The following is a 17,160-nucleotide window of genomic DNA, read 5'->3' on the forward strand; positions in this document are numbered from 1 at the left end:
CCATAGTCCATCCAACCCATATCGGATCTGGGGGAGCTCCACCATCTCCACCTTTCTTTTTATTGTCTCTGAGTTTTTGTCTCATTTTTATTTTATTTTATTTTATTTAACTCAAGGAATAAAGTGACAATATTGAGTCAATAGGTGTGTAACAGCTGCACCCTGAAATACATTTATGAACATGTCCAATTATTCAGAAATAAATAACAAGCACACTAATTCTCTAAAATAATCATGCATGCATGTGATTAAAAAAGGTCAATCGATTTTTCAGTTTGATTGATTTGTTATACTCTTCTATAATTGAAAAGTGAATATCTAGATTATAACATTATATTGTGGAGTAAGCTCCATCTACTAAACATATCATCCCTTGCTGACTTGATGATCTATAAATATATATTCTTATCTGGCACTATTACACTGGTAATGTTGTGGAAAATTTTCAAAAACTACTCCAATTAATTTCTGAATAGTTTTGTGGTTTGTTCAACTTAACATCCGAATTAAAGATAATTAAATAATTTGGTTGTCGTTCCTTCAACTGACCTACATAAAGTTTTAAGAAATGGCACAGTGAACTATATAAATGTTCATCCAAATCCCGCACATGCAACCATACAAAATTGGTGAGAACCCTAAATAAACAAAACATACTATCCAAAGTTTTTTATTTTTTAATAGAGGAAGAAAGCATAAAAAAGCTCTTATAACTATTGAAGAGGAAAAATCTCACACTAGAAAAAAAATGACAAGATAATATAACTTATAAGTTGGTGAATCACACTCAATTGTATCGATGCCTTTTGTTATTAAACCCAACATATAACGTGTGGTTAAGTTGTGATAGTATCTGTATAATGGTAGGCCACGAGCTCCACTTGTCGCTGTTTAACGTGGTATCAGAGCGTGTCTCTCTCCAATAGTCATAGGTCCGAATTTGGGTTCCTTATATTGCCATAAAAAAATACCGATTTGATTGTTATCATGTGTCCGATGTGGGCTTTGGATTGTTACCAAGTTGTCGATATGAGACTTGTGCCCCAATTTTCAATGTGAAATTGGATTTGTTAATTGATTGCACATGCAGACCTAGAGCTAGATTGCACGTGAAGCGACGTGTTTGAGAGAAAAGATCACACATTAGAAAAGTGATAAAAGATAATATAACTTATAAGTGGGTGGATCATACTCAATTATACCGAGACATTTTGTTATTAAAACCCAACATCTAATGTATGGTTAAGTTGAGATAATATCTGTACAATGGTGGGTTAGGGGCCACATTTATCGCTGTTTAACAACAACAACAAAAACTCATCCTAGTTGATTAAATGGTTTTGACCATGATATATATCTTATGAATACTATATTTTTATATAGCTTTAGGGTTTCATTCGGCTCATTGAGACCAACAGCAGAACTTCCAATATTTGAGTGGGAAAGACATCATGTCGATGTCTTTAATGTTGATTTCCTAGGTTGTCACGCCCCGAATTTCAATCACGAATAATAATACACTTTTAATCAACACAAGAACTCCGGGCGTGATGGTTTGAACATCAATACAAAATACCACTAATCTTTTTCCTTTAAGTAAGACAACCAATGATGTCATGAACTCTCAATGTAAATACAGACTCGTTCTTTATAGTCACATAATACATCACACAAAGTTTACAAACTAAGTTGCGTTAACAAAATAATAAGTAAACGCTCCTCAGAATTTACCACAAAACGGAAGTCTAATAAAATCATAGTACACAAAATTAGCTTCCGACTCCTATCACTGCGACTATAAGACTTCACTTTAAGTCATGATGACCCTGACCTGTAAGATTAACCCCTACACCATCGAATGGGGTATCGGGCTGCCACACAACAAACCCAGTAAGTGTATGAAGCTTGTAAGAGTAAACTCAAAACCACAAAGCAGGAACACATTCTTAACTCACCTCAACCTAAACAAACGATAAGCATAACCTACAACTACATGAGAAATCCTTTGATCCTCTTTTTGTTAGAGCGCCCACCACCTAAGATCGAGGTCATGGGTTCGAGTCACCATGGAGGTAGGAGTGAAATCCTTTGATCATCTTTTTGTAGTATAAAAAAAAAAAACAAAAAACAAAAAAAAAACCCCATAACTACAACCATCAGTTTCATATCCTTCCAGATCATGCTTACCTAAGTCAATTCGTGACTAAAACCACATGCTCAGATTCTCAACCTAGCATCCAATTACACAAATTTTAGTCAAACAAAACCACATCAAGTAGTGTTTGAAAATCATGTTAACGCACAACGATGAATTACAAAATCACACTCTTTTCCTCTCAAACGGAAATCTTGTCATCAATGTGACATCAAGATGAAAATCAATGAATCATTACCGATCCTCTCTATAGAGAACAATTGTCAATACTATGACCCTTCAAATCATTCAAACTCTCAACAGTACAACCAAGAAGAAAACAAAGCAATCACAATTCAAAACAAGGTAAAACAATTCATAGTAGCCTCTACGCATAGTTTTAGTTCATGAGGTTACATTAAAACAAATAATTCAAGTCATAGTAATCAATACAACTCCATGCTCTGACATCTGTAGGTAGCTCCAACCTTCATAGTTACCATCTTTTTAGTCGTTAACTTAATAACAAACATACCTCCTTCACAAATAAATCATCACAACAACCCTCTCGATCGTTGTTAACTTAATAACAATTCAACTCGGTTACAGAGAAATCATCACACTGATCAATCACATAGATTTCACCAGTCATCACGCATATATTCCCACATGCTTTATACAACAATCATCACAAAGATCATCACACTAATTTCACCTACCATTGCGCAGATATTCCTACACATGCTTTACACGACAATCATCACACTAATTTCACCGATCATTACATAGATATTCCTACACAAGCCACCATATATTAAATCACCATTTAAGATAGTCATACTAGACCCACGGTATTTCAACAAATGAAATTCTATAATCACAACTCCATACACAATTTCACTATTCTCAAACAATAATGAACTCATTTCAAAATATTGTTTGCATCACAACAAAACTACCAATACATATATATTTCACGTAAATATATATATATATATATATATATATATATAGACACACACACACGTAGTCATCCGCATAGAAATGCCAATAATACCAACTATAGTTTGCAGTTAAATAAATAACTCCCAAAGCGATAAAGGTAACTCTGTTTGTAATGAACATTGTGAGATTACTCACCTCTGAATCCCGCTGCATCTTCACACGCTAACCAAGATAAACACAAATTTCCCCAATCTGCTCAACACAACTCTGTCAAGTACCTAATCACATATGGTCTCATCTCAGTATACAAAACACAAAGTGATTAAAGTTCGAAACCCCTCGTTTGAACTAAAATCCGAAATTAACACCAATCAAGGCGGAACTTCATTCAAGACCACCCAAAGTCTCTGGAACACTTCTATGATTAATACGTCACAATGACAAGTCGATCCAACGATCGGATCTTCACGGATCGATAACCAAACAATTCTGAAATCACCAAAAATCACAACATGCTCATACAATCTCCAAATGCTACAAACCATATATCAAAACGCTTGTATTGACGAGTAGATGATATTTGGTGAAAGAACCAACCCCAACCATGGTCGAACGCGTCGCCGTGCCAAACTCCAAACCAGCTTGATCTAACCATCCAAAATGGAGTTTACACTATGAGAATCAACTTTAATACCTAGAGCAAAGCCCAACTCGGCCTAGATCGCCGCTAGAAGCCAAAAATCATTGTTCATCGTGAGTTGGAGCTCCTTCGGTGGAAATCGATCAACCAAACCTCTAAGAATCGAATGAGCATGCTCTCAACAACCTAACGTGATCGGTTTGAAGCCTTGTCGTCGCTGGAGCACGGAGAACCAATTGGGTCCACGGTCGCTTGACTTCTTCACTTGGATGCACGGCCTTGGATGAGAATCGGTGCAAGCCACCACCGTATGGAGGACGGCAAGGTAACTCTGAATGGTTCTGGGCCGGTGGTGCCGTCGATTGTTGCCGAAAAGGGAAGATGCAGTTAGGTCGGGTCGAACGGGAAACTTCTGAATCCTAGGGCTTTGAAGAGAGAGAACGGACAGAAAGGATTTTCTAAAAAAAGAAACTTTTTGAAAATATCACAACTGATTTTCTAATTTCAGAAAAATCTATTTATAGTAAATTTCTCAAAAAAGGAGGAACTGCCGCTGACCATAACTTTCTCATACGAACTCCAATTTCCTCGTTCCACATGTCCACTTACTCGTATCGACGAGGTCAACTCCTTGACCCCTAGAAAATAAAATATTTCTAGTAATTATTCTTCTGAAAGACTTCCACTCCATCCCGAAACCACAGAATCATCCCAACCACCAACTAACGATTAACTATGGATGTTGCAAAAATGAATTGGGCTTTGTTTTTTTTTTTTTCTTTTAAATTCTTTAGAGTCTATATTTGTTTTAGAATTAAATTCAATTTACTATCTTAAACATTACACCAAACATCATGCTAGTCCCTGATGATTTAAGTTCATTAGCAACACTCATAATCATATGCTTACAAATTCGATCAGCACTACACCAAAAACAGCCTTTTCCGGCCCACAATGTGCCCCGTAAATACCCTTTTACGGCGCACAAAAGCAGGCTGTAAATGCCGGAGCCGTAAAAGACATTCCTCTTTAACGGCGTTCATAAGAAGGCCGTAATTGTGCATCCAAGCAGGCCGTAAATATATTCTCAACTATAATCCAATTTGATTTATGGGATGTTTGCACGCTGTGAATGTCAAGAAAGCACGCCGTAAATGACCTTTCTGACCACTTATTTACGGTGCACTGGGCATGTCGTAAAAGACTATCTAAGGGCAACTCCAACCATAGGCACCATTTGGGGGTGCTATTCTCATTTTAGCACCCCCTTGTTGCACTATTCATATATGACTCAATTCTCATCTCCAACCATTAGACCTATATGGGGGTGTTATTTTCACTATTCTTGACTAAAATATAATATAAATATAATTTTGATGAATATTATATTAAAAATATGTTAATTTAATGAAATAAGATAAAAAAATAATTTAACATTTTATCATAATATTTAAAAATTATTCTTATTATTTAATGAATTTAAAAAAAGATTTAAATTTTTTTTTTTTGTCGGCATATACGACAAAAGTGTCGGCACATACGAGTAAGAATCTAACTATTTAGATCATAATATTTAAAAATTATTCTTATTATTTAATGAATTTAAAAAAGGTTTTGAATTTTTTTTTTGTCGGCATATACGACAAAAGTGTCAGCACATACGACAAAGAATCTAACTATTTAGAAGATATTTTGATGTTTTTTGTTGGCATATATGCCAAACATACGAATTTCGATGTGATATCAGCGCCACGTGTCAATCTCTAATTGGCTGTCCAAATTACGGTCGAGTCTTTGTCCGCCACGTGTCATATATTATCTAATGAAATAAACTCAAACCGTCCATAAATATGGGGTCATTATTATCCTCATCTCTCACAAATTCACAAACGCTTCTCATATCCAAATCACACAAATCTTTCTTTCTTTTCCGTTTTGATTTCGTCAAACCATTTCTGCAATGAATCGTTTGACGAAATGGTTGCAGAAAGATCAAGAAGAGGCCGTCACGAGAAGCCGTTGATGAGCCTTGATGATGTCTGCCGCTGCCTTGCAAATCCAAACTCTAGAAGATGAGGATTCACAATGGGGTGGTTCTTCAGAAGGTCGTACCTATAAGGCCAGGGATCGAGAGCTGATGGATCTTCGACTCAAAGCTCAATACTTCACGGATCCGTGCAGGTATGAACCAAACATATTTCGCAAGCGATATAGAATGCAACCTTGGGTCTTTGATAAGATGATGCGCGACGTGGCCAACTACGACCCATATTTTGTTCAAACAAGAGATGCTTGTGGGAAACTCAGCTTATCCACTAAACAAAAGCTGACATGCGCCATGAGAATGCTCGCGTATGGCATCACAGCTGATTTCTGTGATGATTACCTAGATATTGCGAAAACCACTGCCATTGAGATTTTTGAGCACTTCACAAAAGCAATCTAGAATGTGTACCATGAGACTTACCTCCACCGACCAACACCGGCAGATTTGCGACGGCTGCTTGACAAAGTTGCAGAACGGGGATTCCCGGGTATGATCGGTAGCCTTGATTGTATGCATTGACAATAGAAAAATTGTCCCACCGGATGGGCAGGGCAGTATACTGGCTACAAGGGGAAACCCACAATCATCTTAAAGGCGGTGGCCTCCTACGATACTTGGATTTGGCATGCCTTCTTCGGACTTCCAGGTTCCCTGAATGATATTAACTTCCTTGGATGTTCACCGTTGTTCAATGACGTATGCACCGGTGAAACCCCTGAAGTGAACTACCAGGTACATAATATGCATTATCGTCAATGTTATTACCTAGTTGATGACATATACCCTAAGTGGGGGTCATTTGTACAAGCAATCTGAAACCCGAGGTCGCCGCAGACACAACATTTCACAAGGATGCAGGAAGTATATAGAAAAGACGTGGAGAGAGCATTTGGTATTCTCCAAGCTCGTTGGGCAATCATAAGAGGATCAGCTCGTGGGTGGAGTAAGGAGAACCTTCAATACATCATGATGACGTGCATTATCTTGCGCAATATGATTGTTGAAGATGAGCATGATGAAGATGCAGCGCAGCCATTTGATCCGGATGATATCCCAACCAGACCAAGGAAAGCAGAGATATATAAGAGACCAGTAATGGACACCGATGTTGATCGTAATCCGCAACAACTAAATCAATTCTTGCGTCGTTATAGGGAGGTTAGATGTCCAGTGATGAATAAAAACCTCCAAGACGATCTAGTCGATCACCTATGGACCATGAAGTTACAAGCTGATCAGAACCACCAGTGAGCATTTTTTTTTTTTTGTGCTTTCAATAAGTGGCCATGTTGTCATGATAAGTGGTCATGGCCTACTTTGGTTGTATTGTTGTGTGCTATGCTTTTACTTTGTGTTGTGTGCTTTTAATTTGTGTTGTGTGCTTTATTATGAAAATAAAAGTTCAATGCTTTTTTACGAAGATGATCTACTCAACAAAATAATTTTTATTATCAAAATTAAAACACAAACCATTCAAAGCAACTAACAATATTAATTACATCCAAGATATCTCGCCAAGTGGATCATAAGTGGTCAAGGCTGTGTTGTCTCCTTCAGGGGGTGTAGGATCTTGAGATTGTTCCGGGATGCTTGAAGTTTCTGCCTCCCTATCAATTATTTGTTGTTGCTTTCTCTCCCAATAACTCCTCTTTCTTGGGGTGAAAATTGATGGATCCACCTGTATCGTGCGAGCATCCTCAGCACGTTGCTCAATTAGTTGACCTTCCTCAAACTGTCTTTGCCTTTGTTGGTACTCTCGCGTTCGGTTTGTTCACAACATTTCTGCATTTGAACTCGTAGGCCATCTGCATCCTGCTTATTACCTTTTTTCTTAGCTAGCTTCTGTGCTTTCTGTCCTTAAGGACGTGCCTTTCTTGATGACGGAAGCTCATCCTCAGTAGTGGTTGTTCCATCATCATCCAAGTTGACATGATTAGGAATACTAACGTGGGTGTTTTCCATTGATGGTGTTTTCCCAAACTTTTCCGTATTTTTCAAGTATTGCTAACAATGCTCAAACACAAAATCGCAACCTTCCAAGTTGTAGTACGTTGATTTAACATTCATGAGCTACATATAATATTAAGTAAATAAAATATTAAAAAAATATTGGCTTAGTATAAATCGATGAATAAACTATATAACAACATTTTACTTTTAACAACTACATGATAAATAAATCAATAATCATTATTGAACATATTTCAATATAATTACCTCGTCCTCCATATTTTCTCCGCTTCTTTGTTGAAAGTGTTCGACCTTGTTAAGAGCTTGGCGCCACTTCATACATGCCGGACTTATTTTCTTCCAACAAGCATGGCAACTAGAATGTGTTCTATCCATGCAACCGGCCGGTTTGTGAGCATTGTACTCCTCCGCCACACGACTCCACAATAAGTCCGACTTTTGATCTTTTCCAACGCAACCATCACCCCCAACGGTGATCCAAGCTTGGCAAAGAATAACTTCTTCATTGTGCCTCCAAGAATCCCCTCTTGGAGCCATTTTTTCCAAGACAAAAAAAAAAAAAGGAAGATATATTTAAGAACAAGAAGATGTAACAATGAATGGAAAATTGTGAAGGAGATGGAGGATATTTGGTGTGAGGAAATAGAAAAGAATGGATAGGTATTTATAGAATTTCCTACAATTCACTGTTCCAAGGGTATATTTTTTTTCCCCAATTTTCTGGTAATTTTTTTTATTTTTTTTGGAACAAAAAGGAAATAATAACCCTTCAATTAATAAGAGTCGTTCATCACTTTTTTCCAAAAAATCTAAGCCATTGGATCTTGAATATATCCGTTTCAGTCAAAAAAAAAAAAGGGTAACATCGGACCGTCCAAATTGATCAGGGCAACATCTGGACCGTACATTTCATGACCGTTGGGGGTTCCAACGGTCACTAGGGGACAACAACTGGCGTGGGGCCCATGGCTGCAGACGGAAAAGCAGGCGATCTTCTCTCTCCAGCTATTGTTCCGCGCGTGCTCTCTCTTCCCAGCAAATTTAGCGCGCGTTTCCTTCAATTTCTCCCTTTGGCGCGTTGGTTCGGCATGTGGGCTGAGACAGCAAGTGGGCTGGCCCCCATGTACAGTGATCAGTTCTGGTCTTGGAAAAGTCTCAAATATGAGACTACAAATGAGTCCAAGTCTTATATTTATAGAACCAGACCCCCCAAAAACACAAGGTTGGAGATCCAAAGTCTCAAAATGGCCCAAAATATGGTTTGGCACCCCAAGGTTGGAGTTGCCCTAAGCACTCTATTCACGGCCTACCACGAATGCAGTAAAAGACTATTTTTATGGCACACTTTTGCATGCCGTAAAAGAAGTAGTTGCCCAATTTTTTAAGGCCCAATTTGCACGTTGTAAACAGTTTTTCTATCAATTTTTATGTCATTCACGATGCACATAACCTGCCATAAAAGTCTTTGTGGCAAAGAGGTTTCTTGGCTGCTCATAATCCAAAAATTGTCAACTAACAAAATGACTTAAGCAAAAATAATATTAACCTCAAATTACAGGTAAATCAGCATATATATCATAGACAATAGAAAGGGTTTTAATAAACTTGTTATATCCAATCTGCTACAGACTAATTAAGTACAATTTCTAGCAAACTTGAGATTAAACTTATGTTAAGAATATAACATATTACAAAATATACCACATCATCTTTTGAACACTTAACTATCCAAATGCAGATTCTCTCGATTGACCATCACTTTGAGCACTTTATCATCAGTAGGGCATGTTAATATAAACCTCAAAAAGTGGAGTCCCTCAAAAACTGGAAGTCCCTGTTATGAATGAAAAACAGAGTTAATAATAAATGAAAGCGAGTACTCACCAAACTATCTAATAGCATATGACCATCTGAGTTAGTGGGTCATCATTTGGCCCTTAGGCCCTAAACCTTCCCCGCCCATAGGGCCAAAGCCCAACCCGGCCCTTGCATTAGGACGGGCCGGCCCGACCCTTTTTTAAAATAGGGTAGGGTATGAGCCATGAGCATGAAACCCGGCTTGGCCCGTTTGAGCCCTTTAGGGCCAAGCCCGGCCCACCCGAATAAGCCCTAATAATTTTCTATTTTTCTATTTTTTAATTATGTTTCTCTTTTTTCTATAATATGCAATTTATCTCTTTTTTTGTAATTGATTTCTTAAGCTTTGGTTTCTTTAGTTTTTATTTTCTTTGTTACATAATAATTAATATTAGGAGATTTAGAGAGATGGTTAATTGAATATAACCACCTTAAATATTAATAAATGTTATAAGTTAATTCCTATACACACACACACACATATTAAATATGATCAACTAAAAACAATGTCTTATATTACCTATATAACCATTGAGCCACATTTTGAGGAAAAAAAATTATGTAAGTTTTTTTTTTATTAAACAAAATAAGGCCCTTTTCGGCCCTATTTAGCCCTATTCGGAAGGTCGGCCCGACCCGGCCCTAAATTTTGTTGACTTTGACTAGGCCCGGCCCGACCCTAAGCCCTATAATTTAGGGTAGGGCTAGCCCTAGCCCGGCCCATGATGACCCCTATCTGAGTTAAACATACATATGAAGATATCAATTTTTTAGTAATAGTAACAAGTTCAATTATCCAATACTTCACTGCAACTTTTCTGAAAACAATCAATGACATAAAAACACAAAATAAACAACAAACACTAAAAGAGAGAGTATCCATAGTGCTTTTCCATTCCTCCAATCACACCAAAAGTAAAACCCCAGCTCTCAACTCAAGCAAGGATATATGAACTCTGTAAAACAGAACCTGTATATAAACCCAAAATCTAGCAAAAAAAGTGCAGCTCTTTCAGACTTTCCAACAATGCAATGAAACTGATGCTAAATGAAAACTCAGATAATTTAAAATGAAACTAAGAAGTAAGAACCAGAAAATCAAAGAGAACAAAAGTAACCTTATATCTGCACACAAATATGGAAGAAAGAGATGATAGAATAAATTACCTCAAAGTTTCAATACTAGCTATACAAGCTTGATGTACTTGATGGGCCATGCAATTGTATTTCCTTGAGAGCCACTTAGTGTTCCAAACTCTCTGGTTGGTCGATACAAAGCTATATCCTCCAAAACATCAAGAACCCTTTCATTTAATTCAACCAGGATAGGACATTTTCTCTTTTTCTTGCCAATGTTCAACAATTTTGCTTTACCTCTAGGTGGTATTTTTGGCTTTTCTGTAGCTTTACCTTCAAGTGAAATAGGTTCTTGTCACACCCCAAACCCGGGGTATGACTTAAGGGGTTCTCATTGAAGAAAGAAATGTTAGTAACCTTAAACCAAATGAAACTATATGTTACACAAGCAACAAAATTACATTATCCAAACTTGAAAAATGTAGGTGATGAACTGAAAACTGATTCAATAGAGTTATAACGAAAGGGAGACGTAAGTGGACTAGAGAGTTAAGGCATGAACGACTTCACTTTGAAGATTTACTATAACTTCAATTCTGCAGCAATGAACTTGAAACTTTCCAGACTAAAAGTAACGATGTCAAAGAAAAACATGCTAAATTTCAAGCAAATCAGAGTTCGAGAAGTAAGGGAAAAGCTGGATGCAGATAGACTGAACTATCAGGCTTTAGAAAAATATTGCAGCAGAAAAGTCAACTTAGAAAATTCGCCAAAAATTCATTGTAAGTTCAAAAGGCAAGAATTCAGTTCTGAAATGAGCATTGGGGTGTATGGTTCAATATATACTAAAACCAGAGGTTAAATAATTCAAGTGGAAGTTCAAATTTCAGCAGAAAATCAGGGGTACACAGAAAATTCTGGAGTTTCCAATAGCAGACTAGACTTAAGAGAAAGATCACCGAAGATTCATTGTACATCAAAATTAAATGAAACTTTTTAGATCCTTTGCTAACTAGCAGAACAGAAACATATCAGAATTTCACGACATTTGGAGATCAGTAAGTAGGCAACAGAAGGCTCAAAGTTAACAGATTGGCAGCTTTCTCAGAAAATTCAGCAAAACTGTTTTAACCTCAATATGAAGTTTTGATTTTTAAAGTTGATTTGTTTAAGAGTAAACAAGAGAGGCACAACAAAAAGAACCAGCTTACAAACCAAAGGAATAGCTACTACATTGAAGAGTAGACAAGGGAATACAAAGAAAATACAAGAAGCATTACACCATTTGGTTTTTCATATCCCAGGTAGTAATTAAACTAAACCAGCTGCAATCTGGTTAGATGTATGCTCCAAACTGACTAACATGCTATGTTATCTACAACAAAATACATCTAACCATACGATTTGAATTAGCCTACAGCTCACCAAAATATCTTGCTCTTCCAACAAAGTCTAGTAGTAAGTAGAGCAATCCCAACTTCAATCAAATCGACTAACCACCACCTGAAATTTGAGGGGAAACGGGATGAGCATAAACGATGCCCAGTAGGGGTTTTAAAAATCGTTTTTGAAATCGCATTTGTCTCAAAAAAAAAAAATCATTCTATGCCTTCTTGAAACGACTTAAAAAGAAGCTTACTTTGAACATGAAAATATCAACAATTTCTCAAACCACAAATGTCACATCACAAGGCTGAAACAAACATTCATTGAGAAATAACTTTTAGACTTACCAAATAGAAAACAAGTCATTTCGTAAAATCAACAATCGGAAGGGAGTGTAGCATACCTCATCGTACCTTATCATACAATCATAACTCATCACATTTACGCCCTCACAAGGGGCTTCCCCGGGGAATTTGGGTCATTGTGCCCATAACAACTCAAAGCTCACAGGTCATTGTGCCCGAGTTTTCACAATCATCAACCAAGCTACATACTCACCACTTCCATTTTCTTAAACCAAATTTCACTAGCTTTCGATTTTTAAGCTCAAAGAAGCAATGAAGTTATTGCATGTAAGTTTGAAATCTAAAAAACATAGCATGCAGAAATTCCATCGAACAAAGAAGCAAGACAAGCATTGTCATCAAGGATCTTAAACAAAGCAGCCTCTGATTACTTGGTAACAAAACAGATAAAACATGCAGTTCCAGGTGGTCAGTGAAATCATAAGAAAGAAGAGTGTTGGACTTAACAAAAATCATTTTATCAACTTTCTTTTCAAAACTACAAACTCCAGTAGATTGAAAACCAACTTTCTTCCCTACCTCAAGTTTATCAGGTGGTTTTTGTAGTATCAAGGGGCTCGGCAGCTTGCTCCAATTTGTTCTCCTCCTTTTGCTTATCTAAAACAAAGATAGCTCATTAAGTCTCAAACCCAAAAACTAAGCAACTCCCTAGTGTTGAGCTTAAGCTAGTTGGGGACTTTTAACAAACATTTGGTGGGCATGCACTAGGAACCAGCATGCAAGGTTATTTCTCTGTTTTTCTAGCAGCCCAACCAAAGTGTAAATGAAATTACTTAAACAAACAACTATAATCAAGGTTCAACAACTCAAGCAATTGAATTCGGATTGACAAGGACAAGGTACAACCGATAGAAACATTACCTTGTCAATATGGTACAATGGAGAATGGAAACCTTTAGTTCCTCAAAGCCACGTATGAAAGAAATCTAAGGATATACCAGCTCTAGGAAGCATAAGGTTAATGGAATGAAGAAGAAAGAGAAGATCTTTCTCTGAATTGAGCTTTTGTAGAATAGAACGGGTTGAGGTTCAGTGACATTATTTGAGAAGTGTGGTTCTATTTTTCTTTTTCTAGACAGCAAAATACACACAAGGGACTGAACAATGGAGTTATAAATTCCCTCTCATTCTATCAAAGGTGGGAAGCACGTGCAGTTTTGGACCATCTTGTAAAAACAAAAGAACAGTTTGGTACAACTAAAGTTTCAAGCACTAAACCAGCTTATTTACATAAGAAGATTTTATGCTAAGGTTTTGGGGTAATATAGTTCTGCATCAGCTGGCATATGAGACGGAGAACTCAAATTTCCTTCAGAATTTCTCATGGGATTATGCTTGTGTTGCCTAGCTGAAACATCAGCTGCATGTGCAGCTTTATCTTGTATTTTGGATCTCTTTGCACCTTTCTTTGAGATCTCTCCAGAAGGCATAGTCTAGATGTCAAACAAATAAGTTAGACAAAAAGCAAAATTTGAGCTACTTAGGAAATATAATTCAAAGCAGGAAAAGATGCATCTCCATCACATGTGCAGCAAAACAGTATGGCAAGAATTAAAGTTCAAAACCTTAACATTGTTCGATTCTCGCTACCAAAAGACTTAAACAATTGAACTGGCTTCTATTCCTTTGTCAAATTTCTTAATTTCTTAATACTAAACACCTCCAACAACACTAATTTTTTACTAATGTAATTATGCCGAGACTTAAAAATGTCAAACTATTCCTTATCACAGTTTATATGTTGACACACAAGCACATGTATTCATTTAGCTACTATAAACATCTATGTGACATGTACAACAACCTCATCTAAAACCACAAACCAAAATAGATCTTACCTAAGAACTTATGCTGATGCTTTGTTGAACTAGGTTAGTCAGAGTCACCTTCACTCTGTTCAGCAAAAGAAACAGCAAAATTTGCACCCGGAAAAGAAACGGCATGCTTGATCTCTGTTAAGCTTTACAACAAAGTTTCAAGTATCTAATACTTCCAGTAATCAACCATTTACTTGAATCAAACCTCTCACCACGAGGCCAAATCATTGTTGTGCATTTGTTCATATATAAACGGGTATATACAATTATATATATATATATATGTACGCTTAATTATAGATATAGAAAGACATAGAGCTATTCAGTAAACCAAGATCAGTAATTAAAAAGCAAACACCAGCTAAGATAAAGATCACTTACAGGTAACGTAGACTAAGCAAACTCCACCCAAATCCCCACCAATCTTTCAGCCTAAGACAAATATATGAATTTCATTAGTACTTAGTGTTAACTCCCAGATTTCAATACCAATTAAACTGCCCAAAACGGGATTCATTTGAAACCCTTAATATGATAGGAATCCCATAAACCCAAAACTTGAATTAATCAATCGTGTCTGAAGCAAAACATAATGAAACCATACTAAGGATATTAGAGCACAAATTCACCTTGGGTATCCAAACTTGCAGTCTCTCCTCTTTTCCCCAAATCGCTACCTCTGCTTGATCCCTGTAATATTGAACACAACTCAATAGACCCAAAATGGGATTTGATTCCCCGAAATGAAACTATAAAGCCCCACTAAAGCTTAGAACAGTCAACATTGATCAAAATTAAACTCTCAAATGTAGATACAGATATTCAAACCAACAAACTAGGCAAAGTAAGCAAACAAGAAGCCTTCCCACAATTCAAAAGATGAAAGCTGAAACAATAAGTGAAAAAAATTGTACCTTGATTTGGCGAGAGAAAAAAACCCAGATAGAAAATGAGCAAGACAAGGCCAAAGTTCTCAACTTTCTCCAAATGGGTTTCAGAAACTTCAAGACCCAGATTCCGGTGGCCTGAATCTCCTAAAGCGGTGATCGATCACTTTAATGTTCTTTAGTTTGGATCTCAATCGATCCACGACATCTCGATGACAAGAGCAGAAAACGTGGTGGTGGTGGGAGGTGGCCGGAGACTCAGCGGAGAGCAAATCCACTGAACGGCGACTCGGCAGTGGGAAGAGACATGGAGGGAAGAGATGGAAAATTAAGGTCTGTCGGGGAGAGAGAAAAGTTTTGTTTTATGAAATGAAAAAAAAATAGAATTAGAAAGTGTATAGGGAAGAGATGGGGAGGAAATAAAAACTTTGGTGAAAATTTCGCGCCTTATACTTTAACGGCACACATTAATGCATGCTATAAAAGACTATATTAAAAACCACATTAACGGCACACATTCTTGCAGGCTGTAAAAGATAACACTATTACGGTGTGTATCTAATGCATGCCATAAAAGACCAAATGAAAATTGACATTGACGGCGTGCATCTATGCATCATAAAAGACCAAATGAAAATTGACATTAATTAATGGCATGCATCTAATGCACGCCGTAAAAGACTATATTAGAAAGGGTATTAACGGAATGCCGTGAAAGTGCGCCATAAATGTATGTCTATTAAAGCACTCATTGATGCACGCCGTAAAATGTGCGCGGTAAAAGAGTCATTTTCTTGTAGTGCAGTCTAGTCCAATTCATCTATTTTGACCGTTAAATGCTTATGTGGCTCACTTGGAATGTCTAATTTGGATCCAGTTGGGAAATTTGGGGGTTTGGCTTTATTTTGGGACCCATTTGTCATTATTCATTCCCAAGTCATTGTCAAGTCATCAATAAATGTGGGCAATATTTGAGCCACATAAGCATTTAATAGTCAAAATTGATGGATTTGACTAGATTGATCAAATTGGTAAGTAAAAGGGTGTTGCTGATGAAATTAAAACATAAAAAATTGACATGATTTTCAGTGTAAAATTATGGTAATAAACTGCATTTAGTCCTTTGATTATTTGCTTTTTGTGTTTGAGTGATATGGAAATGTGTGAGTAATCAGAAAACTGACTTAGCCGTCTCTCTCTGCTAGGTTTTCTCGCGGAAGTTTTCTTCTTCGACAAAATTCCCCAGACCTTAACCTAGGAGGTCATGGCGAACTCCTCTATCTGTCTTACGGTCGGATCCAATGGTTCTGCTCGGGTTTCTCTTGATCTGGCAGGGTCGGCAGCTCTGTAGGATGACCACTGGTACATGGTGGGTCGTCTGCTCGGCCCAAAAGCTCTGTTTCTTGGCTTCAAGGGTACCATATCTTCAATTTGGCGAATCAAGTCAGGGCTTACGATCCTAGATGTAGGGGATCGGTTCTTGTTCCAGTTTGATCGCTAAGCAGATCGTAACTGTGCCCATGGTGGTCTGTGGTTCTATAGGAACACGATGCTCATGCTAGGTGTTTATGATGGGGTGGGCTCGGTGGAGGCTGTCCCTCTGTGGAGATTGGAGACATGGGTGGCGGTAAAAGGTTTGCTGGTAGGTCTACGCAATAAGGCTGCCCTAACCCTAATTGGTTCCACCATTGGTCAAGTGATCAGGTTCGATCAAACGGCTCTTCGCCTGAAGGAGGAGGAGCAAAGAATTCACCTAACGTTGGATACTCATCGTCGGATTCGTACTTGGATGTTGTTTGAATTCTCCTCCATGGTTGAACCTAAGATCACTTTGATTTATGAGAAAGTGAAGGGTTTCTGCAGGGATTGCGGTCTCTTTGAGCATGATGGCTTCCTAGTGAATGAGAAGGAGGAGTTGCTTCGAAGGCCGCCGGTTGCGGCGATGGCCAGCTTATCGTTGGAGGAACATAATACCAACTCAGGATCTGGAGTGGTTTTGGGGGAGGTTCTGGTACAGACGGAGGGACGTGATGC

The 17,160-nt window shown here is 37.5% G+C and overlaps 2 protein-coding genes across 2 annotated transcripts; both read left to right on the plus strand.

The window, feature by feature from the left end:
• Nucleotides 1-5,754: 5,754 nt before the first annotated feature.
• On the plus strand, nucleotides 5,755-6,165 carry LOC112171236. The gene has a single exon (XM_024308448.1). It carries the CDS (start codon nucleotides 5,755-5,757, stop codon nucleotides 6,163-6,165), a length of 411 nt encoding a protein of 136 aa, XP_024164216.1.
• Nucleotides 6,166-6,618: 453 nt separating this feature from the next.
• LOC112171237 lies at nucleotides 6,619-7,017 on the plus strand. Its single transcript, XM_024308449.1, has one exon. The coding sequence runs from the start codon at nucleotides 6,619-6,621 to the stop codon at nucleotides 7,015-7,017; it is 399 nt and encodes a 132-aa protein (XP_024164217.1).
• The last annotated feature ends 10,143 nt before the right edge of the window (nucleotides 7,018-17,160 follow it).

This window comes from Rosa chinensis, chromosome 6 (assembly GCF_002994745.2).
Source record: "Rosa chinensis cultivar Old Blush chromosome 6, RchiOBHm-V2, whole genome shotgun sequence".
Classification (NCBI taxonomy): Eukaryota; Viridiplantae; Streptophyta; class Magnoliopsida; order Rosales; family Rosaceae; genus Rosa; species Rosa chinensis.